Source organism: Gavialis gangeticus, unplaced genomic scaffold (assembly GCF_001723915.1).
Source record: "Gavialis gangeticus isolate Ggan-Ray unplaced genomic scaffold, GavGan_comp1, whole genome shotgun sequence".
Classification (NCBI taxonomy): domain Eukaryota; kingdom Metazoa; phylum Chordata; order Crocodylia; family Gavialidae; genus Gavialis; species Gavialis gangeticus.
Genome location: NW_017729000.1, coordinates 10,189,054 through 10,214,416, shown reverse-complemented (window position 1 = coordinate 10,214,416; position 25,363 = coordinate 10,189,054). Strand labels below are relative to the sequence as shown.

General features: G+C 42.4%; 1 protein-coding gene across 1 annotated transcript in view; it reads right to left on the bottom strand.

Moving 5' to 3' along the window:
- The window catches only part of LOC109289932 (short transient receptor potential channel 7-like), a 96,622-nt gene that overhangs the window by 47,680 nt on the left and 23,579 nt on the right, over positions 1-25,363 (bottom strand). Inside the window, exons 2-3 of the mRNA XM_019506239.1 lie at positions 17,458-17,622; positions 7,192-7,408 (exon numbers count right to left, since the gene is read on the bottom strand). Of these exons, the coding sequence (XP_019361784.1) occupies positions 7,192-7,408; positions 17,458-17,622 (382 nt within the window). The remainder of the gene's footprint in view (positions 1-7,191; positions 7,409-17,457; positions 17,623-25,363) is intronic.

The window sequence follows — 25,363 nt, the reverse complement described above, 5'->3', positions numbered from 1 at the left end:
GGACCCCATGTGGTTGTGGCTCAGAGCCTCAAAGAAGGCAAAGTGCATGCTCAGGGCCACATCTGACTATGACATTTAATACTCCTCCCCATGGCTAAGAAGCTGTTGCCTCTGGCTTAAGTAACGTGTTAAGGGGAAACCTCCATGGGGTGCACAAGTAGACCATGTGCAATCTCCCTTTCACTGCTCCGTCTTCTCCACTTGCTGCCCATTCTCTCCCTCCATGCAGTACAATGCCTTTTGCTGGGGCCCACAGACGTGTGTGTGGCAAGAAGCCTCCTCATCTGCTTCAGAAGGCAATGACTTAGCCTTCCTTTTTCACTTTCACACAATAGATCTGTTGAAATCAATGGAAGTTGCAGACCATATTCACAGTTGGCTACATCTACATGTCCATTAACGTGCTGAAATTATGGTGCTTTACCTGTAATAACAGCTACTAATTTAATGCGCTGTAATTGGCACTACTGTGCATTAGCACAGATGAATGCTTTTTATGTGATGCTTAACGCCCATTGGGCTAACCTATCTCACATTAGCACAGTTTTTGCCAGCTGTGCTAATGTGCGGTAGAATTGGTCCAATGGGCATGAAGTGTCTCATGTAGATGTGCCCATTTAGTAGCAAATAACCTCATAGAAGAGGGTAGCAAAACTTATTCCTGAATAATGAGATTTGCATCTGATCCACAGGGAAACAAAACAAAGCAAATGTAAAAGCAACCCCCTTTTGTCCCCAGTAATTGTTGTGTGCCAATATTTAGATTGATCCATTTTTTTGGGGAGAGGGGGTTGTTCACTGAAGAACCTCAGGAGATATTTTTATGGGTATGAGCAACCAGATTATTTTCCTTACTGACACACACCTGTATAAATCTGGTTTAAATATTGACTAAGCCATCATAATTTATTTCTGGACTAGATTGCTTACATTACAATGAGCTGCAGGGATTTGCAGCTGGAATATGTAATGCAAAGAAAAATGTTCAAAATCAAGGAGGCTGAGTACAGTTAAAACCAGAACCACAGTGGTTATGTTAGAACATGTGAAAACTGTGTTTTGAATCAGCCCCTATTGGCCAACTTGGCGGCTGATCATTTTTTATAACTGCAATTGCAGAAAGTCCATGCAAGACAGCAGAAGAGCTGCGGCAGAAACATTGGTGCGTAATGATATGTATATTCTTATGGGTGGAACCAAGCCATTGTTGTCAATAAAAATGTTTTAGACGAATGAAAATCAGATCTACAGATTCAGGCTATGGAAAATGGGAGGGTGAAAGACAAAGCAAGCTCAGCAAGATGGTCCGCATGAGAATAGGGAAGAACCTAACATTAGAGCTGGTAGGAACTGTTTGTGTTTCATTTGCTTTTCTTTTAATAATTTTGGGTTTGTCTCAATGTTGTGTAAAATAATAGCCTTGGGGGAAAAAAAAAGCCCCGGCCTTTAGTTCAGCTGACTGCTTATTAGCTCTGTGTGTCTGTTCTTCCTAGACACGTGAAACTCCCATTCATCTAGGATGGGGGGATTAAACGCATGGCCTGCAGGCTGGATCCAGCCCACACGGCTCTTGGAGGGACCAGAAATGTAGGGGGTGGATCTGATCGCTGATCTCTGGGGTACAGAGACCTGCGAGGGATTCAAGTGATGACTGTGCCAAGCCGCTTGACTCCCCAAACAGACACAGCAACAGTTCATAGCACCGCTGCACACCCGCTGCTGCAGGTTGGTGCCGATCTGGCCCAGGGAAGCCAAATAAACATTGACACCCCCTGATCAAAGAGGAACATTTAACCGCGGTCAGAAGACACTTGGGACCGATGTCCCATTACACTAAAACTACACCTTGTGCTTTAATTCGCAGCCGTGCAAAACGGGTGGAAAACACTGTTTTGATCCACTGGTGTTTTGCTCACCCAGTTTGAACTGACTCTACACTGACAGAAATGATTTCCGTCCAAGCCAGGGAATGGGAAAGCCGGCCCTTTGCGTGAATTTCTGAGCACAATTTCATACAAAGGAAGTGGTAACCTGTCAAAAACCTCTCTCTCGTTCTCACTTCCCACAGTCACACTGTCATATTTCAACAGTAACGGTGGCATCATGTGGGGCTATAAAGTTCACCCTCGCTGTTGATAATGGGGGAGGCAACATGGAACTACCACCTTTGCCCAACTTGAACCCGAAATTTCCTACAGAGTATTTTGCCTTCAATATGTGTATGCCTGAATCAAAATACGGTGTGGATTTCATATCTGCAGGAAGTTTTCATTGCGGTCATGATATCACAGCCCATAGTCTCTCTTGGCCATGGTATAATAAATTAACAGTGTCATATAATCATGGGATAATGCTACATTTTAAGACTCCTCATTACTGTACTGGTTGGCAGCCAGGTAACTCCATCAGCCAATTTCCCAGAAAGATTTAAGGCCAGGGGACCGGTAAACTAATTACCTTAAAATGATTGGCTGAAGTTGGAACCAGTAATGCATCATCAGCATCCATCCTCACTGCCAGAGAATGAGGAAGAATGGGGAAAAATAAAAATGTGAGGAGAAGAGTTAAAAGCAGAGCAGCGAGAAGTAATATCCGCCTCCTTAATTGTACTGTGAATCTTATTTCTGTTGCATGCCTCCATGTCTCACTCTGGGTAGAGTAATTGCAGAATGAATTTAATACAGATGATAGTGTGGGACCATTCATACAGATGCTCATATTTAATACCTAGGTACTAAAGTTAATATACACCTTGGCAGTCCTGCTTGCTTTCCTTTTTCAGCAGGTGTTTTTATTTTATGTGTTCTTGTATATGGGCTCTTTATCCATACTTATGGGGAAGAGAAGAAGAGTTTCAACAGGATTTGTCTTTGGTGGACTTTGGATCAGAAAGGCCCCATGTACCAAAGTGCATGCGCACCATGACCTAAGTTATTTGCTAGACTGCATTTTATGGTCACACTAGAGGATAGGCCACCCTGGACAGGCTTGCAAGGTGGGCAAATCAAAACCTGATGACATACAAGGTGCTCCACCTCAGGGGAAAAAACCACACACCATACTTATAGGCTCTGCAACGCTACACTCACTAGCACCATGACCAAAAGAGACATGGGGGTCATGACTGACCGCAAGATGAACATGAGCCACCAATGCAATGCCACAGCTGATACCCCGGCTTACATCTATCAATGCATCTCAAGCAAAACCCAGGAAGTCATCCTCCTGCTTTATTTGGCCTTGGTGTGGCTGCATCCAGTTCTGAGCTCTGAACTTTAGAAAGCTTGAGAGAGTCCAGAGGAGAGCCATCATGCGCATGATCAGGGGACAAGAGAGCAGGCCTATGAGGAGAGGCTGAGGGGCATGGGACTCTTCAGCCTATAGAAGAGAAGGCTCTGGGGAGACTTGGTGGCAGCCTATAAGTATATAAGGGGGGTGCATCAGGAACTGGGAGAACATCTGTTCACCAGGGCACTGCAAGGGAAGACAAGGTCTAATGGTCACAGACTCCTGGAAGACCATTCTAGGCCGGACATAAGGAAAAACTTCTTTACTGTCTGAGCCCCCAGGGCCTAGAATAGACTCCCCCCAGAAATGGTGCAAGCACCTACTCTGGAGACTTTAAAAAAATACTTGGATGCCTATCTTGCTGGGATCATTTGACCCCATCAGACTTCCTTCCCCTTGGGCAGAGGGCTGGATCCGATGATCTTGCAAGGTGCCTTCCAGCCCTAATGTCTATGAAATCTGTGAAACAGTTTCACATAAAGAGGCAGGAGACAGGGCAGGGCAGCCTTAGAAATGAACCATCCACGATATTTCATAGTTCTTGATACAACATTTTTACATTCCTCAGATTTCCATCTAACTGCTGGCTGGATGACTGTTACTTTTGGCTATGATCGAGGGGGCACTGCCAGCTGCCTCCCCACACACTGGAACACCTGGAAGTTCCTCAGATCAAGTTAAAATAAGGCTGGCAATTATAAAAACAGTTTCTACTAGGGTACATCTACACAGCCTGGGTAGCAGTATTTGATGGCTAATGAGATAAAATTAAATCAGTGAAAAAGTACAATATCATGCCCCTGTGAGCTTTGGATAATATCATTATAAATAGTCAAAAAATGTTTTCTACCCATGAAAAATTTCAATGAAAACTCTCCCTCGTCACCAATGGGAAATGTCAACTTCTCAACAAAAGGCCAAATATATATTCAGTACTTGGCAGCCAATAGCAAGAATGTTTTCAAACGAAAAATGTAAAATGTTGGAAACACCAAAAAATTCATGGTTGAAAACTAGTGAACACAAATATTTCAGAGGTCACCCCAGATATTTTGAGAACCAACTAAAACTGCTTTCAGACATTGAAAAAAAAATGAAAAAATGACAGGAAATCAGCTACAAAAAAAACTTCATGTAGTCAAAGGTCAACATCCCACTGGAGAAAAATGGATAGAAAAATCCCACCTATCTCTAATTATTATATTACAACAGTTCCCTTAAAAATTCAGGCTATCAGTTGAGATACTACCTTTGATATATGAATAGCTCCACTTCAGTTTTTATTCCCTGTCATAACATTAGCTGCAGATATTAAGATAGCTAAAATAAAATATTTTTAAAGGTAATTGTTGTATGTGCAGAGTTGGTGGGAGTGAAGCTATATTAGCATGGCCAGACAGTTTGGTTATCTTTTGTGATCTGGGCTTTCTTTTTCAGGGGAAACTGGATTCTTTCCTCCCAACTTGTTGTCCAGGAAATGAGGGTAGTGAAATGGAGAAAGGGATAAAATGCAGTCTACCAAATAACTTAGGTCATGGTGTGCGTGCACTTTGGTACATGGGGCCTTTCTGATCCAAAGCCCACCAAAGACAAATCCTGTTGAGACTCCTCTTCAGTGGGCTTGGGGCCAAGTCCATTTTGAAGTGTTGGGTGGTGCCTTTCAGTTGGGTGAAACCTATGCTTTCATTCACAGTCGTCTTCTTTGCTGTATGTTGTGACTTGACAAGAGGAGGTTCTTTGCTTCAATGAAAAGGAGCTGCTAGAAAAGTAGGTTGCCATCACAGGCTCATTATAGATGAATTGTCCACAATTTTCAGAAAATGGGCCCGATCACAAATGTTAACGGGAGTATAGAGTATAAGCATGTTGTATGACAGTCATTCAACAGGGTTAAAACCTGCTCACTGGAGCTAGTACCAGAAGAGTACAGTGTCCAGTCCTAAAAATTTCCAGGCAAACGACACTAACACCCCTCATATAGTACTAGCCAAAAAAATCTTAATAATAGAGTCATGGTTGCTTCTTGATGCCTTCATTTCCACCCAGCCCTATTCTTTTAAAAATAATCTTGTTATTATGAGGTGTAGGATGAGGGTAATTTTGTTGTATATCACCTTACTATTCCTACTGAAGCACTGTGATAGAGTTTTTAGGTAAGTAACCTCGCCAGAGAAGAAGCAGATGGCTAGCAAGTAGTGATTTTGAGAGGGCAAAGTTGCAATCAGAAAATCTCATTATACCCTGAAGCCTGTACAATGAGCCATCTTTCTTTCTTCTTGAAACCTGAAATAATTTGCCTTACACTAATGCTTTCTTCTTCTTCCCTCAAGAACTCACTCGGGCTGCCAGCCACCTGCAGCCTGCAAAAAAGAATCTCATGGCCAAAACCAAATCATCTCCTCCAAACTGTTTTAATATTGCTTCAAAACCCCCCCAAAAAAACTCACATATTATTCCATCAACTTTCCCATCTATTCTTTTTTTTCTGTATGTGATTCTGCTTATTTGAAAGCCAGAAAAAAAAAATAGAAGTGGAGACCAAAAGGTCACTCAATATAGCAGGCATCATCCAACTTTTAGGTTGCTGTAATTCCATTTACTTACATGCTGCTCTGGAGCTATTTGCCCTGATGTGAAAGACTGTGTGGAATAAAATAGGACCTTTGAAGCCAGATAAAGATTTGGCAGCTTTGATGCATTTTGCTTTCAGGAGATCTTTACAGCTAATTAGGATTAGTGGTCCAAGGTAACTGGCTTGCCAGTTATACCTATGTGGTAGATTTTGTCTGCAGGACTTGGAACGTCCTTAAAACTTCTAGTCTGTCTACTTTGTGCCCATGTGTTCCCCAATATCAGTGCTTATCAGCAATCATCAAGAGCTCAGCTAATTTCTTTGTTTCAGACGCATCCTATTGCAAACCTTCACCAGTCATTTCTTTTATACTGCTGTGATGCTCTTCCCCACTGGAAAACTCCTAGGAAAATTAAAAATCACTCCCAGTTTCTGCCTAGCTCTTCTCATCATTAAATTGCACAGAACTTTAGAAAGAGCTAGGCATCATCATCTCCATCCTGGAGATGGGGAAACAGATACAGAGAGGTGGAGGGACTCAGTAGTGTAACTAGGCGTGGGTGAACAGAGAACCAGAATGGAAGCCCTTGGGGGAGCCCATACTATGGTGGCGGCCCATGTGCAAGGTGTTAAGACTCTCCAGAACTACTCCCCAGTCTCCAGGCCTCATTACCTGCCACCCCTGGGTGCCAAAATTCCTAATTATGCCCCTGGAGGGACTAACCCAGCAGGTTGAATTAGGAATAGCACTCCTGAGTGCAGATGTAATGCCCTGTCCACCAGGGCAGTACTGTCCTTCAGTTTGATAGGACTCAAACTAATAGAGTTCTATAGAAATTACTCTACAACCCAGAGAATTATTGGTAACTGCTAACTTTTCTACAGGGCTATTTTTCTTTTGAGTCATCTCATTGAATGTTATAGAAGATGAGTAATTTCACATTAAATGCTGCAGAGCAGCCCAGAAAACTGTGTATAGAAGTTGGAATTTTCTATTAAACATATCTTTTTTTTTCTTATAAGGGAAAGCATTCAACAAGTGCTCTGGGGGTTGAATCAGAACATCCTTTACAGCCCTTATCTCCAGACCCCAGTTGACTTCCTGCCCTTTGGGTTGGGGGCTGGACTCGATGATCTTCCGAGGACCTTCCAGCCCTAATATCTATGAAATCTATTAAATATATTCTCTTTTTGCTATTGGCTTCAACGGGTTCCAAATCAGGCTCCATCTTTTTTTTATCCTTTGGCTGATCGGCATCTATAATGTTTCATTTATCTCCAGTTATTTTGCACTTCTCTGGTATGTTAACAGACATTTTGGTTTTGCTTACCTAATACCCACTTCATGATAAGCAGTTCTGTCCAGGAGAACTGAGTTGTTTTCACTCTAAATACTTGTTTGGGATGGTCTGTGATGGTCTCATTTGGAAGGTTTTTGACCCCTTCAAATCGATCTGAGGCATTCACTACTAACAGTCCAAGGAAGATTGTGAAAGAAACTGCATGTGCCACAAATTTCATGAAAGGACTTCGGAGTGTCCGTCCCAGCTGAAAATGAAGCATACATAAGACACAGTTATTTTTATTTTCTGGTCCATTTATCATATTCCCTAGCATTTTACTCTAAAAAAGATGAGCTCGTTTACACCTGGGAATGTCACTGATTACTCTGGGACATCACTACAGCTCAAGTGCTACAGCAGGTTTGCACTTGTTCAGTCACAAAAAATAATGGTTCTTTCATGTGTTTTCTGCCAGCATTGGGATGCTAAATGCTTCTCTTACAACCCACCGATGTTTGTGTGACATGGCATTTTCATGTTTGCGCCATCAGAGATGAAAGAAATGGTAAAAGTATGACTAGTGAAATTTAGGATATTATGGGCCCCTGATTCCCTCTTCTCCCATATACCAGTCTAAATTGGCATACAGCAGTGAAGACATTAGCATAAAATTCTGCTACTTTGTTATTAGGGCTGTGTGAAGCTTCCATAGCTGATTCGATTCGGAGGAGACTTGGCCCAATTCAGGGACTGAATCTCTGAATCTGAATCGAATTGGGAGACAATTAAAAGCTCTGAATCAATTTGAAGCATCTGAATCGATTTGGAAAAGCTTTAGAAAAGATTTGGCCACTTCAGAGATTCGGCCATAGACTAAACAGGCAGCTGCCAGCTGCCTCCAGCTGGTAAGTCTGTTGGGGTTGGGAGAGCAGGGAGGGGAAGGACATGGGGGAGGGAGGGATTGGGGTTGGGACAAGCTGCCCAGCTGGGGCAGGGGGTTGCTTTCCTTGGGGGGGCGGGCAGGGCACCGGATGCGGGCGCGGCAGCACTGGGAGCAGGGGCTCTGCCCTGTTGCCATTTGTCCAGCTGGGGTCGGGTGGGCGGGGGATGTGAGCATGGCTCACTCCAGCCAGAAGAGGGAAGGGATCAGGACCTCTTAGAGCTTGTGACAGAGTCCCCCCATGCAGAACGGGGCAGCGGGGATTGCCCCCCCTGCCTGGCATGCACGCAGCAGCTGTCACATTGCGGGGGTGCAACACGGCTCATCAGGGCGCCGCACACTGTCTGGGACCTGGGGTGGCTCCACCTGGCAGCTGCAGCCTGGCAGTGCTCATCCCCAGCAGCCCCAGCTCCAAGGCAGCGCACAGTGTCCTGCCAAGCAGCACTGCAACCATGCCATGGGTCATCTGCCGCACAGGTGCCAGGTGTGGGGGGCAATCCATGCTGCCCCCCACTGCCCGCCACTGCATGAGGGAGCTCTGCCATGAGTACCCAGAGGCCCCAATCCCTGCTGCTGTAGCCAGAGAGTGCAGGGCTTTTATTTTATTTTTTTAAGTGCTGGGAGGCTGGGGCTGGGCAGGGGATGGGGCCGGGCAGGGTAGCCATGGACGCTTCTCCCATGGCTCCCCCAACCTTGAGAGAGGCAAGCACAGCTGGAGGAGCCATGGGAGAACCTGCAGCTGCCCAGCTGTGCCTGCCTCTCCACAGGCAATCTGAATCACCGAATCTCTCCTAATCAGCACCGAATCTTCTGAAGCTGATTCAGCCGAATTGATTCAGGACAATGATCTGAATCTCCAAATCGAATCACTGTCTTCTGAATCGGCTGAATCCAAATCCAAATTGCATACTTCCCAACTTGCACAGGCCTATTGGTTATCTAGCAAATCCCTCATTAATAGCTTGTTTGACACATTTTATTTAAAAGCTTCTTTAGTAATGCTCTCTTAATACGCATCAGTCTGATAATTATCTAGTGCAATTACTAGAGCAGCTACAAAGTTCCCCAGTAAAACGTGAGGACTTCAAAGCAATACATGTGTAAGTGATAGAGGGGTGATCTGAGCTATGCTCTCTTCTTGCAGCATTTGTCTTATCCCTATTCAGAAGCGCTACTTAGCTGTTAAATTAAATGCTCCTTATCTCATTATGTATTTTCCCTGGTTTAAGAATACATTATTCTTAAAGAATATGACAGAGTTGTCAGAGTTTTTATTTTCTTTTGGATCAGTGCCATCATGGAGGGTAACCCATTCCACAAATGCTTCCTTCTCATGTACAAGGCCTCCCATGCATTAGAAACATCCATAGCGTGGTCTTAGCCATCAGTGACTCTCACACATGATGAGTTATGCTCCAACCATTCCTATGTATCCAATGCTTTGATTAATTAAAAAAAAATATATGGAGGAAAGGTTCAGGTTCCCCATTGCTATCAATTAATCAGCTCCTCAAGAAAGACCTACCTCTTTGAAAAAAGAGTTTAAGCCTACCTACTTCTTCCTTCTGTATCAAATTTCTAAAAGAAATTTACTGGACAACACATGATTTTACTTTTGCTTTTTTTTTGTCTGATTTTTTTTAAATGGGAAATCTTTTACACAATTGCTAGAGCAGTTAAGCTTACTGGAAAACTTAGGTGAGAGAAATTCCTAGAAAATTTTTCACTGTGTGTAAGTGGAAAACTATGATCCATATCTGAGCCTCAAATCAGTGAAGCACTTACATATATTCATAAGTCCCAGTGAAGTGAATGAAAAATGCTTAAATACTTCAGTGCTTTGTTGAACTGAGGCCTGAATTATTACAGAAAAATATAGCTTTGTTTAAGTGAAGGCATCTTTTTAAAAAAATCCCATCATTTCTTCTACTGGTTCTTCTGCCCTATGCAGCGAGTGTAGAGAAGGCTGAAGTTCTACTGATGGTACCATGCAGACGTGTTGTACAAGGGTTTAACATGAAGCTTTGTCTACATTATCAGTCCCACTATTGCCCTTGGCCATTCTTCTAATACAGGCTGTAACTTTCCATACTGATGCCATTAAGTTAAGGAAACCATAATTGAGAATGAGTGAAGCCTTCAGGTAATTATGGACATATGGGTCATTGCTTAGAAATTCTTAAGAAAACATATTTTTAACTTATACATGCCCAGTTATATTCTGAATTCATTCCATGGGGAAAAGAGAGCTTCAGTGGACTATTGATTGCTACCTAGCTGCTGGAGGCAAGGATTTTTGTGGGTGATATATTTTATTGGACCAACTGCATGGCTGGGATAGACTTAGACAATAAAAGGTATCACCCACAAAAATCCTTGCCTCACACATATTTCTTGGACACAAACACAGACACAACATCACTATAATACTACCTATGGCATAGGTGCTCTTTTCTGCCAATTTATACTTTATAAAATAGAGACCTGTAATTTATAAGATTCAAGTTGCATAGTCTGGATGATCACAGAAACAACCCTGAGCTATTACAGAAGCAGACGAACTCTATGGATATTATCATTTTGTTCTCTCCCAATATCATAAATTCTGCATTTGCTCAGCATTACATCCATACTTTATCTTCTGTGGCCATGTCTATACTTGCGGCAAACTGCACAGTTGTTACATGCTTATGCAAATATTAAATGACTGTGCGGTAACCCGTGTTACTGTGCAGTACCGTCGCCGAACATTTTTTTCCTCAACGCTACTGAGCAGCAGCAACAAGCTACGGTGCAGTAGCTCATTACTACTGTGCAGTAGCATCGCATCACAGTTAGTGCCTGGCAATCCTATTGCACTGTAACATCTGATGTTACTCAGGAGAGTTAGCATTTATTTCTTATTTTTCTGATCTTCACCAAAATCTAATTTTTAACTAAGTGCTGAAAGCGGTGACTGGGAGATTTTGTGAAAAATTAATGAAGCATCGGTTCTTTCAGATAACATACTGCCTTATGACAATAAAAGATGATTTTTTTTTGTTTTATTTTCTTAAATTATGTTCTAATTATACCTGGGTGCATAGCTGCTTGTGCATCCTATTTGACAACTACCTAAATAATTCACAATAGTATGTGTCATCTAAATAAGAAGGCAAAGCAGTGCTTGATAGTGATTGATAACATGACAGTAACAATTACAGACTACAAACAGCAAAGATCCATTTTTAAAAGAAAAGGTTGTTTCAGGATCCAACATACCTTATGTATTACTGAAAAGGAATAAAGTAAGCAGACATATGAGCAAAAAAAAACCATAAAAAGGCCATAGGAGAAAGGAAGGGTTTCAAGATAGAAATTCATCTGAATCAAGGAAGGAAGAAACAGTTTAAGGAAAACTGTAGATGAGGGGTGTTAAATGTCTGATCCATGGGGTTTGTAAAGGGGCCAGGAACTCAGAGGCAGGGAGAGAGAGGAAAGGGCTCAACACTGAAATCCCTGGCGTGGAGTCCGACTGCCACTTGCCCTGCTGCTGCCACCACATCTGCATCTGGCCTGTGAGGAGCAAAATGTTCCAGATGCAGCCGGAGGGGTAGGGCAAATTTGACACCCTTCCTGTGTAGACTATTCTTTCTTTTTCTAGCATTACTAGGAATCTAATTGAACAAGAGCAGGTGTGGCCATCAGGAGAAGAATAAGACTCCCTAGAATAAAAACACTAAGCTGGACCACAGCCAGGATGCCGGTGACTGAGGCTGTGGGCCTTCATTTGCAATGCAGAGTGTGTGAAAAGCATGTCGCTGTCTGTACAAGGGAAGGAGTTTCTAAATTAGCCAAGGTAATGTTCAGAATTGAGTTAGGTGCCACCTCCGTTCTGCTAGGAACAAACGAATGACCTTACTTACATAAGCCTTGCACACAGCTCACTGTCCTCCTGCTCACAGTGGTATCAAAATGAGTATGTCTTGATCTTCATCCATCTGGCCTCTGGTCTTTCACTTCCTTAGATCTTCAAATGTTCAATAATTTTGACATATGAGGTGCAACTACACATGCTATTATTGTGATGCAATAAACTCTTGTGCAATTTGCCCTGGTGTCAGCTGCTCCTGGGCGCAGAATTTACACGTGCAGCCAGGTCCGCAGCAATCTGAGCCACAGTAGAGCTGCCCCAAGCTGGCAGAGGGTCTGGAGGGTCAGCTCTGGGCTCCAGATAGTGGTGGCAGGTAGCAGAGTGGCTGGCTAGGGCATGAGGGTGCTACAGTGTAGAGCTAGGTGGCAGGCAGCCCCTGCATTGTAGCACCCTTATGTCCCATCCAGCCCCTGTCACCTTCTACATGTGCATTTTGGTGGAGTAAATTACCCCATCATAGGATAATACAGCCCTTGACAGTACTATCCTATGACTGAGTTAATTAATTTACTGTGCCGTAATATTGGCCCACATGTAGACTGTGATGCTTTACTGTGGAGCTAATTAATCAACTCGCAAGTACAGTAGATGCACCCTGAATTAGCATCAGATTTTTGTATCAATATCTCATTGAGATATATCGATCAGTACCCAGCTGTCTGAACCAAAAACATTGGCTTTTCCAGGCCTTAATATTTACTGATTTGGAAAACTGCAGAGCAAGAAAGCCTCATTTTTTGTCTCTGGCCTCTGTCTACCAAACCATCAAGTTTGTGATAAAGCCAATAGTTTGCTCTTCTTTCATAGAGGTGACTGAGTAAACAGCTCATATTCAAATGACTTTTGGTGCCAAAAGATGCATGTAGCTGAATACAAGAGAAATTTTCAAAGTTAAATTGCTAACTTGTAGCATGTGTCATGGCTTTTCGAACTGGGACAGTCAGCATGATCTGGAAGTGAATGGAACCAACTCAAGAGCTGGTAGCTGTAAATCATGGAAGAAACAAATACACCAGAGCAAAATTCCCAGTGGGGGGTTATGATCTACAGCCACATCCTGTTCAGGATACACCTGCAGAAGAATTTCTCTAGATCTCCTCTAGTGAATGGCATTTGCGTGTATGTAAAGACTGCAAAATTTAGCTGATACATTTTAAGACACGTGGAGTAGAAATTATCCTCATTGCTTGTCAGAACTAACTATATACAGCTGGCCTAATAAAAGATAACATAAAAAGCCTTTCCTTCTTGTACATTTCCTGGACCGTCATGGCGCTGACAATACTCTAGCCCTGCTATATAACAGTAAGTCTTTCCAGATTTGTAAAGTTCGGCAGTATTTTTTGCAATACCTCCCTACAGGAGTCATGTTCATACGGGAGTCAAGGTTTATTCAACCTTGATGAGCAGAAAGGAAAATGCAAAACAATAAGCTCTAATTCTACTTCCTATTTCCTTAATAGTAAAGGATCTAGCTACAACTGCAGCAAGCTACAGATACAGCTACAGCTTCCCTTTTTGTCACAGCAGCAAAATAGAAGAGGAAGAATAGTTACTGCAGCACAACTTCAGTTCTTATTTCCTCAAGTTTTTAGCTCCAGGTAAAAATTCTATGAGGAACAAAACCCTTTCAGCCTGTGGAAGAGAGCTCTGAGCCTTGATGACCCATCCTGGAGATGGTTAGTTCAAAAACAGAGACCTCCAAAGGTTCTGGTCCCTTCAGGGACTGCAGTAAGCACCTGCTGAGGGAAGGTTAAGGGATTGAGGAATGAGGGCACAACTTGAGCCTTGAGGGGTTCTTATGCCTTGCAGAGGCATCATAGAGCTAAGCTACTTTTCTTGTCCAAGCTTCCTTTTCAGGATAATGAGTCTCTGCAGCTGCAGGCAAAATCATTCAGGAGCCATCAGGACACCACTATGCTTCCTTGGTGTTCCTGAGTCACAGAGTCCAGCTTTCCTTCAGTTGTGCCTCTAAGCATAGGGGACTGGTAGGGGGGGCACATGCCCCCTGACAGGGCTGTCCCTGCCACCACTACCAGCATCTGCAGTGCTCATCAGCCCTATCCCCACTGCTGATGCTGCCAGTGGCCTCTGCGGGTGCTCACCAGTCCTGTCTTTGCCGCTGCCAGTGGCATCTGTGGGTGCTTGCCAATCCTGTCCCCGATGCCACCGGCAGCATCTGCGGGTGCTCTCCAGTCCTGTCCCTGCCACCAACACCACCAGCAGCATCTGTGAGTGCTCGTCAATCCCGTCCCCACCCCTGACATTGCCACCAGCTTCTTCAGGTGCCCGCCCCAGACTCAGGAGGCATCAGTTGCCCATGCCTCTAAGCATCTACTACGGAGGGAAGATTCAGGTATAACTCTGACCTAGCTAACAAGTCCTTTTCACAAAATGAAGAGCATCGCCAGATTTCTCAGAGCACCTGAGCACCACCTAGGAACCATGCCCAAATCTCTCCATCTCCTTAGCGGGTACTATGATTGTCTAAAAGTCCACAAGGACACTGACCATCTGTGATGTGATGGGAGGCATGTGTGCCAAGAACCAGATCTTGGATCTAATAGCCATAATTTTGGGTGGCGTGGAAGAACAGTTAGAAATTATGTGCATTAGATTCATCTATTTATGTGTGTTATGGAACCATGCAGAGGCCCCTGGCAAAAAGCAGTGCTAATCCCTTCATTTAAAAAAACACAATTAAAATAAATCCCTGCTGCAGAGTCTCACAGTTTAAATTTGTGATATGATGCAGCATGTGACTCTGGCAAACTCTAGGATGAAGAGAGGGGAGGAAGAACTAAAGTGTCTGTGATAAGAGAGTGAGGTTGCCTGGAGTAGTTAGTGCCTTATGTAGTAATTCTGAAATCAGTGGGTGCATTCACATGTGCATTTTAATACGTGGTAGACTATTTTATTCCAAATTAAAGCATCATGTAAAAAACTGTCTGTGATCTTACTCTAATTCTCAATAAAAAAGTGTGCAAATGCACTACAGCACATTAGTGCAGCCTAATGGGCATTAATTTAGTACCTCACATTGGAGGTACTAAACAAAATGTGCATTAGAAAAGGCCATTAATGCTCATGTAGATGTGCCCAGTGGGTGTCTACATTTGTACTTTAATGTGTATTATCCTATTTTAATGCACATTAAAGCATCATGAAAAACCATGCGCTTTCGCGAATGCACATTAAAATAGACTAATGCGGCTTTTTCTAGTAACCTCACAATGGATGAACCAAATTTTAATCTTCATTATCAAAAGCACATTAATGAATGTGTAGACACACCAGTTAAAAGGTAGCCATATTCAGTTCCCCTCCCCTTTTTCAATGAAATACATGGGCTTAAGCATACTTTATAAAATAGCCACACTTTTAAATTATTGCCTATGCCCTATTTCCATTTTAAAATTAGCCTCTGTTTTGAAGTCATGCTCTCAGTTTCATTTCACTTTTAAAAATTGTATTTTAAATGTCTGCATACATATGTCATTTATAGAAATAATTGATCTACCTGCTATTATAAGTTGCCAGCCTCTGCCTGTTTATAACCAAGAATATACAAAGCGATCCTCTATTCTTGCAAAAACTGAAGCACATGCTTAAGTTTACAGAGGGCAAGCATCTACACATGCATTTATGATGGCTTAAATTTACTGCACAATAAATTACTTTGCAGTAAGTGGGAATAGGTCAGCGTTTACATGGGCAGGCAATAAAGCAAATCAACGCTGTGTGTGGACTGACTTGGGACTAAAGTTAGTCCCAAGTCAGTCCACACACACAGTGTTATGATGCAATAAGGCGTCTACATGTGCATTTCAACACAGTAACTAATTGGGTCTAAATTAGATACATGCAAGATGCAGGTATCAATTTTCAACTCAAGTTGGTATAAGTTGCCATATTTACTGTATAGTACAGGTGTGCACATGTAGACATGCACACATACTGCACAGTAATGTTGGTTACTGGGCACTAAATGTGCATGTATAGATGCACCCAGAGGTCAGTAGCTCCATTCAATGCAGTAGCTGTAAAAGTAACTGCATATTTTTAAAGCAAACTCAGGTGTCTCTTTTGGATCGGGGCGCAATCATTCCAGTTACCCATTTGCTCTTGAAATGTTTTATTTGCTTTTAACATGCAGGAAAGCATCATTATAAATTAAGGCTCTAAAGGAAAGTTGTTCTAATGGATGTTAATGAGTCATTATAAGCTGAACCCCTTGAAAAAATAAGATTCACATTTTCAATTAACTTGAGAAATAGAGGCTAGTCTTGGTTATTTTGAAGGATGCTGGGTTTTAAACATCACTTATAATCTCATCTATTTTAGAAGCCCATCTGTTTTCCAGACGATTAGTCTTAAAATTAATCTTTTCAAATTATAGTCTCTCCTTAATGCACACCAATGGGTCAGTCATTTCTTGGGTTTAGCAAATTGAGGAAGGATTCTTTACAGACATTTAAAGCACATGAGACAAAATACTTTGAGGACTGAGTAAGCTAGCAATCCAGGGGTCATTCCTGTCACTTTTTTGTGCATTTCATAATCACTTTGTTAAAGACACTGTCTAATGGATAATATGGGCGACTGTTTTTCACGAAAAAATTGTTCTATTTTTTGTCCGGAGCAGTGGAAAAAACGCTATTTATTCCTCACCAAGCAGCCATTTATTTCCACCTCTCTGAGCACTTTCTCTTAGGATGGAAACCCACCAGAGAATTGTTACAGCAGACAATTGTTAGTGTTACTGGCCTCCCAATGTCTGGCTCTGGTCCCTTCATCTCTAAGTCTTAGCAGCACTTAACTCAGTCACCCAATGGCCATAATGGAAATGGAGCAACTTTTAATATTGTTTAAATTTTGCCCCCATGATTTGGAGACTGGGCTGTATTTTGCTATTGGGTATCATGACTCGCTTTATTCTTCATCTTGACAAGCTATAATTCATCACGGGTTGAATCGCTACTTCATTTTCCCTGCCTCCCATGATGCCCGCTAGCTACAAATAAAGACAAGAGAAACAAAGAGAAGAAGAGAGAGGCCTGAAAGGTCCAATGCAGAGAGGAGGAACCCCTCCCCATGCCCATCCACACCCAATACAAAATGGAAAGAGAAAACAATACTGATAGGATCCTTTCCCTTTATTGACCTATGTTTTCTCCTCTTTTTCTCCATCTCACTCATACTTTCTCACATCCTTCCCACTGCATCCTAGTTCCATTCATGCCTTCTTATATTTTCTAATCTCCTTCTCCATCTTTATTACTCTTAAAACACAAACTGCAAAAGACTCCCTCTTACTGCCCTAGCACTTCAGTTAAAACTCTCCCAGAGCTTGCTGTATGGAAAAACCACATTAGTTTAGGGGGAAGAAACAGTTTAGTCTTCAGTCCAAGACACCGGGCATTAATCACCGTAGGCAAGATGCACCTTAGCCAGTCTGTACCTTACTGCAGGGAGCAATCCAGTACGCTATGGCGAGGAAAGGCAGGCCAATGGAGACTCCGAAGACAGCCAGGAATTTCACAGCGATAGACTGCTGCCGTAAGCCTGAGAGGTTTTCATACCACAGGGTGAGCAACTGCTGCTGGCAATTGGGATGAGCGACAAACTGTAAAGAAAAGAAAAATTAATTAATAAAAGCACTGGTAGCTGTGCCTGACGATTAGGAGACTTCAGGAGGGGGCTGCTATGCAGGGTAGAGACGTGCCGTGGGTTGTACCTCATTTCTCTGCCTACCAGAACCAGCCACGTTTCATTCTGTTTAATCAGCCACAGTTTATGCCACGGCTGTTTAGAGAATTGTAAATCGGTCTCTCGCAGCTGGCAGTCACCGGCACCACGTGTTCAATCACTATCTTCTGTTTCCCCACCCTTCTAGGAATACATGTGGGTGTCAGTTCAGGCCAGTGACGTATCTAATCGAAAATCCTGGCTCTCACAGTGGCCAAAACAAATCCGATGCGAGGGGTTGAATTTGAACCTGCGGCTGCAGGCAAACCTGTGGATTTGGCACAGCTGGAAAGAGTGTTGCCTACACGCTTTACAATTATAGTGCCATCATATAATAGTTACATATAATAATTGTAAATATAATAGTTACATATAATAAAGGAGAAATAAAATATAATATTTATAAAGATAAATAAAATAAGAAATATCAAATGTATAAATATGTATAAAATGTAATAGTTACATATAATAAAGGAGAAATAAAATATAATATTTATGAATATAAATAAAATAAGAAATATCAAATGTGTAAATATTTATAAAATACAATAGTTACATATACTAAAGCACAAATAAAGACTTCACTCTGTTTTTTTTAATGCACGCTCTATAATGGGGTGTGAGGGTGCAGGACTTATTTAGGAATATGGATCTCCAGTTCACTGTTCATCCTCCTAATCGGTTTTCATGGTTATGAACCTCCTGGGAACTTTGCCTGCTCTTCATCGGTTTGTTAAGAGGGACCCTAATGGATACATCAGCTTTGTTTTCCATGGATGCGAACAACAGTGTTACAATCAAGTAAGTTTATTTACCGCAGTGAAAGGGCCATCACCAGTACCACACCCACGTTTCAGGTGTTTCTCTCTTTTTGCAAGAAGGCAATAAATAAATAAATAAATAAAAAGATTTTTAATAATATCTTTGCTAAAGGCAAATGCATGGTCAAAAGAATTTTGTGCAAGGCAAATTCGCTAATTATTATTTTTGAAAAGTCAAGTCAATATTAACATTTCCAGAAGGAAGAAAAAAGCAATCTTGCCTTGGAGAGCATCCAATATTGTCTAATTCAGGGGTGGGCAAAATGCAGCCCGCCAGGCCATTCTCTCCAGCCCTCAGGCCCCCTAAAAAATTTAGAAAGTTAATATTTATCTGCCCCTTGCTGCCTGTCATGTGGCCCTCGATGACTTGCCAAAACTCAGTAAGTGGCCCTCAGCCCGAAATAATTGCCCTCCCCGGGCTAATTTAACCCTCAAAAAAGGAACCTGAGCAGGGTCATGGTGCTGGACCAGAAAGAAGCTGCAATCTGTTGCTATGCGCAAAATGCTGTGTAACTCCACAGGACCCCTGACTCGGCACAAATGGCAAAGTGCTTCGTTTGCACAGACCGTCCGTAGACTCAAGAAGGAGTTTGTCCACGAGCACAATTCTGCTGGTCCACTCAGCTGCAAAATGGCTGGCTGACAGTTTGCAATTAGCGACCTTGCCCTTCCAATCCCTGGGTCTCTTGAAAAGAAATGGCACATCGTTATTCACCAATCTGAAAAATAGATGACGACATCCCAGACCGCAGGAGAGAGAGTGCCGCTTCTCCTGTTTACACAGCACGTGTTTCTTAACTCGGCTGCTTCTTCAGTCAGGCTGCCAAGAAGAGAGAGGCTTGGTATCAGAAAATTCACAGGCTCTTTCCTAACGATAGACCTTGGCACCAGTGGGTCTCACTGATAGGTTTTATTATAAAAAATTAAGCTTCTTTAGTTCATATCTTTCCTCAGAGTGACTGAATTTAGAACAATGTATAATTTGGCTGCTTTTTAATTACCTTTCTTTGCGATGAAAGACCCAGATAACTAAAAGGACAGTTAAGAGGAAATATGTTATTGCAGTTGATTGTATTAATAGAAAGCAGGGGTCCATTTGTGGTTTTGAAAGGGATTGCATGCTCTTCAGAGAGATAATTTAATATCCGCACTCTTCCCTCTATTTTAGCAGATAAAGAAGTGGCCAGATCAAAAGGGTTTTGTAATCAAAAGACACGTGCAGCTGAAAAATACCAGTAACTCCAACTGGTTCCTTCATATTAATGATCTTTGTAACAACTAGCACATTAAAAAGCAATTTCCACGTTACTAGTTACTTAGATAAAGGACTGCGACATACTAGCTAAGGTGGATTTTTATTGTTTTCTTTATCCTTTGCACCACCCAAAATACAATTACAAAATAACATGCAAATTAAGATTACTATGCAATACAGCTTTCTGTTTTGGAAGATCATCTGGTTGGGGATTTTACATGCGCAGCTCCAGATAAACATACCTTTGTGCCTGAATTTGCAAATAAATAAACCAATAAAATAATGGGATTTATAGTTGCTGCTGTGAAAAGCTGAGCAAATAACCATTCATCTGACCAAACAAATTTTGCCTCTTTTCTATTTAGCAAAGTTTGCAGTGCTGCCGAATTGATGATTTTTCAAACTATTGGCAATGTAACGTCAACAAAACTGCTGGTCAGTACTTCATTTGATTAATCCAGATCTAATTCAAATGCGTAACTTTGGCTATGTGATTGGGAATCAGTGGAAGTTCAGTGTTTGCATTCACACTGTTACTATTAGGATTCTAACCTTTCTAGTAAGTGAACAAAGTATTTTCTCCAAGACAGAAGCTGAAACGGACTAATTGTTTTGCATATTTTATATTATGACATGATTAAGTCAATAGCAATTGCAGGGATCTAATGAAACAGATGACCGCAGTTACAGGCAGTTGACTTTATGTGCTGAAGGCTCTGTGTAAAAACCAAACTTTCTTCTTTACTGGTAACAAACAATTAATCTGTTTATCATATTGTATTGATCTGGGTTAATCTGTATAAGGATTAATCTTATTTTATTGTAGGAATCGATTCAAATGAAGACATTTATGACACCTAGATAGCAAGACAAATACTCTTTAGCATCCTAAAGAATTCATCTGACACTTGAACCTGCTTGTTGTTTCACCATGCCTGTGAACCATTACCCGAAGAAATACAAATATGAGGCAGGTAAGAAGGAATTGCCATGAAACTCAGTTTATTGGAATAATTTATTTCCTACTTCACAATGAAGATTGGCAATATGCCATAAAGTTTTGAAGTTGCTCATCTTTCTCTGACTAACACGAAGAATGAGAGAAAAATAAAATCAAGACAAGGAAGATAAGGGATTAGAATTCATTCAATCTCTTACTTGCTTGAAGCAATCTGTACAGTTTCTCATTATGCTTGCTCCCATCAAATATTAATGGCCCAGTGACCCTTGAACAATGCTGACTTCCTCTATTTTGATCGCATTTTCATAAATCGATCTTTGATTCATATGAATGACTTATATGATGGATTTATTTTCCTTCCTCCCTGGGAATTGGCAAGGGCCCCAAAGTATGATACTAAAGGTTGGTGTATTATCTTAGGCACAGCAAATAACGGACAGATACACGTGTGATTTCCATGTACAGAAGATGCTGCGAATGAGGAATGGCAGCAAAGGAGATTCCAATCTGTACGGCCGAGTTCTGCAGAGGTTTTTGGAGCAAAAGTCCCACTGATCTCACTTTTCTTAGCGAAGGGTTGCAGAATGGGGCCTGTAGACTTTCAGACTAAGATGTGTTTGATCTTTCACTAGAGAAGGGAATGGGTTCAAGGAGACTTCCCCCCCAGAGGTAAAAGGTCAGGGAGAATATAGGGGATGGAATAAAAGAGGGAAGGAAGAAGTCATGAATGTTGTCAGGAGCAATGGTAATCACAGCAGGCTCCACGTTGCTCTGAGAGTGGGCAGCCATTTGCCTACACCTTCAGCGTGTCAGCAGAGCTGCATGAGGTTGAAATCCTAGCTAGAAACACATAAAGGCACAGAGTGTCTCCAGCTCGCATCTTCTCCTTAGAGCCAACAGAGCTATAACAGGTCAGATCAGGGATCGACAACATTTTTGGCTGGAGTGCCAAAAACACCCCAACCCCGACCCATGCTTCGACTTGGCATGCCAGGGGCAGAACGTAGGGGAGCCAAGAGGGGCCCAATACTCGTTGCTGGCGGTGGCAACACATGTGCCTCTGAGCAGATGGTGGGGGAGGGGCCGGGGTTATGCTGCCCCAGCCCCTTCCCCACCCTGGGCCCCTAGGCATGCATGCAGTTGCTACCAGTGTGGAGCTGGTGCCAGTGCAGCTGTTTCCAGCCTGCCCACTGCCTGCTGCAGCTGTCCAGAGCCTGGGCTCCATAGTGGTGGCAGATGCATACATGCCTCCGGGCAGACAGCAGGGGAGGGGTCTGGGGCAGTGCAACTCTGGCCACCCGCCACCACCACAGAGCATGGCTGGGGCTCTGAAGCCCGGTGCAGCTGGCCTGGGCTCTGGGCAGCTGCTGCCAGACACAGAGCCCGAGCTGCTTGCAGGAGGGCTTGCAGCCTCCCGGCCACCTGCTACGAGCAACTCAAGCTCCATGGCCAGTGGCACCTGTCCAGAGCCTAGGCCGGCTGTGGTGTGTGGAGTAAAATGACCTCATATGCCATGCTCTGGCACATGTGCCAAAGGGTTGCCAACCCCTGGGTCAGACCCTCCACTCTTGTCAGCTGGTTCACTGCTATCAAGGTCAGTCTTTGGAACTATACATCTTTATGGCAGCTGGCCCTGTGTGGACAGGTTTTTGAAACTCCTGCAGGAATCCTCTTCCTGTTCTTATCATATCACAGCCTGATCTGTCACCAAGTGGCACCTATTAATGCCACATACCTTCCCAGAGCTCAGGTCTACAATCAGAATGCCAAATTGGATAGGGGCAAAGCCCCTATGCCCACCATTGCATCAAGACTGACGAAGGTTGCAGTCTTGAGGGCTGTCGAAGGAAGGGGACTGCAGCACTGAGGGTCCCAAACACTATATTTTTAAATGCCACAGGAGATGCTTCTAAGGGTCTGTACTGAACTCCCACTGAAGCGCATTGAATGACTCCCGCTGTCTTCAACGAGTATTGAATGAGGCTCAAAGGAATAATTTTTCACTCAGGAATGAAAAGTCAGGATTGCTGGAGGATTGTTAAAATGATGTATGAGATTGGATAGCAGCGTTCCTAAATTTCTGTATAATTTGATACAGAGCAGACATTTATCCTAGCAAATTATGTGTGTGAGATAAGGGTATGGGTATTTCACAGTCTTCACAACTGAGAACAGGGCTTTTCCCAATACACTAGTCAAAATTTCTTTTGATTGTCATTTGCAGTGTATGATGCGATGTTCTTTTAGATGTCTCAAACTGCAATCTTGCCATTTTTCTTGCAGTTGCAGAAGATTTTAATATAAAGACCATTTTTATTTGCTACTGGTTATTTGGGGGTATCTGGATCCACAGTTCCATTCTGTATGATATGTTGGTTTAATTGAAATAGGGGCTAGAAGCTCCAATCATGGGCTAGACACCCATAGTACTGTACAAAGAAAAAGAAAACGACCCTTGTCCAACGAAGCACCCTCAATATCTGATATACATATTACATGAGGCAGTGATGATGCGTTTTCAAGCTGAAAAGAATCTAGGACATTCAGAAGATCGTAAAGAAATGCCCACAAAATGGAGATACTTTGAAAAAAATCTATTTTATGTTATCAATAGAGAGCCATAGATCTGAAATAGGACCCGAGACCTTTTGTGATGATATAGGTAAAAGCAGAAATCAGCAATAGATTATTGGACTCTTTTAGGCAGAAAAACGGGAGCGCTGTGCCAGCTCCAATAAATGATAATTCCCTTATGACTGTACAAATCTACCTCAATGTGCAAAGGAATTATCCTCTCAGGCTGGATTATCTTGCTTTGCTAATGGCACTAAATAATCAAGGACGGAAGCCAAGATTCCAGCACTCATCAATGAAATGTTAAGGCTCTTTGAAAAAATTGACACTGAAAGTAAAACCCTAAACTTATGACTAAGTGACTCTGTCATATCTACTAAAAATAACCCCGGCTATAAGCCTTCTGCCAAGCATCGGCAGAAATCAACAGAAAAAAATGTATATTTCGGTTTAAAAATGAACCGTTTAATGAATTAATGAGAGGCACACACGACTGGAAGACTGTCCTCTTGACCCATCAAGGGCAATCCCCAAGAAGAAGGTTTTTAAGTAGATTTTCAGAGGACAACATTCACAAAGCCCAAAAACACTGCAAGGCATTTCCCCTTAGATTTCAAGAGTGTGCTTGTACCTTTAAGTGCTCATTATCAAGTATCCACCTTTTCAGTTAGCTCGCTGCTTCTCTTCACTCACTATTACCAAATTTACTTGGGTACCATACACACCCTTTCCCCCCAAATCATCCTTCCATAATTAGTATGAGGGTCCTAACTGGGGAAGCTGATTTCTGCCCTGGACTAGAAGCATAGGGAAGAGGTAAGGGCTGCCAGGGCTCTGCTTCTCTCTGTCGCCACAGAAGAGGAGGGGCAAAGTACAGTCTGCAATATCACAGTTACTTTTAATAAATAGGAGATGGTCGTTTTTGGCATGGAGAGGGTTAAAACTAGCTTTGGCTGAGAAGTGACAGACTCCAGCCATGTGGTCAGGATCCCCTGCAGGGATTCAGCCCAAACTCTGGAAATATCTTTTTAAAACTCATTCTGCCTTCCCGAAACAAGTTGAGCATCTCATTTAGGGGAGGAAGGTGGCAGGTGCTATGTGAAGAAATATGGTAGCTTTGACTAACTCATTTTCATCACGTTTCATCTGCTGCTGGAAACCGGACCTCAGATGCCTAGCACTGAAAATACTGGGGATCTTATTACTGGTGGCAGGACTGCTCTTATGACTCATGTGAATGAGCGTGCTGTAAATGGCAAAGGAAACGCAAGGTTCCAAGTGATTTTCATGCCTATATTTATCCATGAAGAACTGGTGCATTATCCAGGGTGGGCTGTAAGCTCACTGAAAGTCTACGGTAAAGAGTCTTATTCCACCTATAGCCCCTATTCAGCAGTGAATAGGGTCACCAAAAACACAAAGCAAAACAATCTGCCCCAAGCACTGAGGAAGTATGACCGTGCCCCCACATTTTCTAATATTCTTAGAGGGAGTGTAAATGTCTGGACTTTCTTAGATGTGGTAGCTCCTCCATTTCCTGAGACACAAGGACTTTAATTCTCCTTTGCTGCCCTGCAAAGAAGGCCCTCCTGTTGAACGCAAAAACCAGTGATATATGTAAGGTGTTTTCAAAATAAAAACCATGACATAAACATTAACAGCAAACCTGAGTTTTGTTTTCTGGGAATTTGGTGTGAAGCGTAAAGGCAGAGCGATAACTGCAGTTTCTCCCCCCAAAAAAACATTCCTGGCAAAATTATTCAATACTAATACTGATGTTGTGAAAAGCATGCATTTAGCTCTAGCATAAACTGCTGTAGGCGATTTCCTCTATGTTTTTTTTTTTTTCCATTTGTTCATTCATTCTTTTCAAAAGTTAGATGGTCATTTCTGAAAACTAAGCCTTAATGATTGCCCCTTTCCTAATAATTCAAGACCTTGACAAGGATTCAAAAATGCAGTACTGCCAGACGTGTATTAGTTGACTTCTGGGGTGAAATTCTGGCTC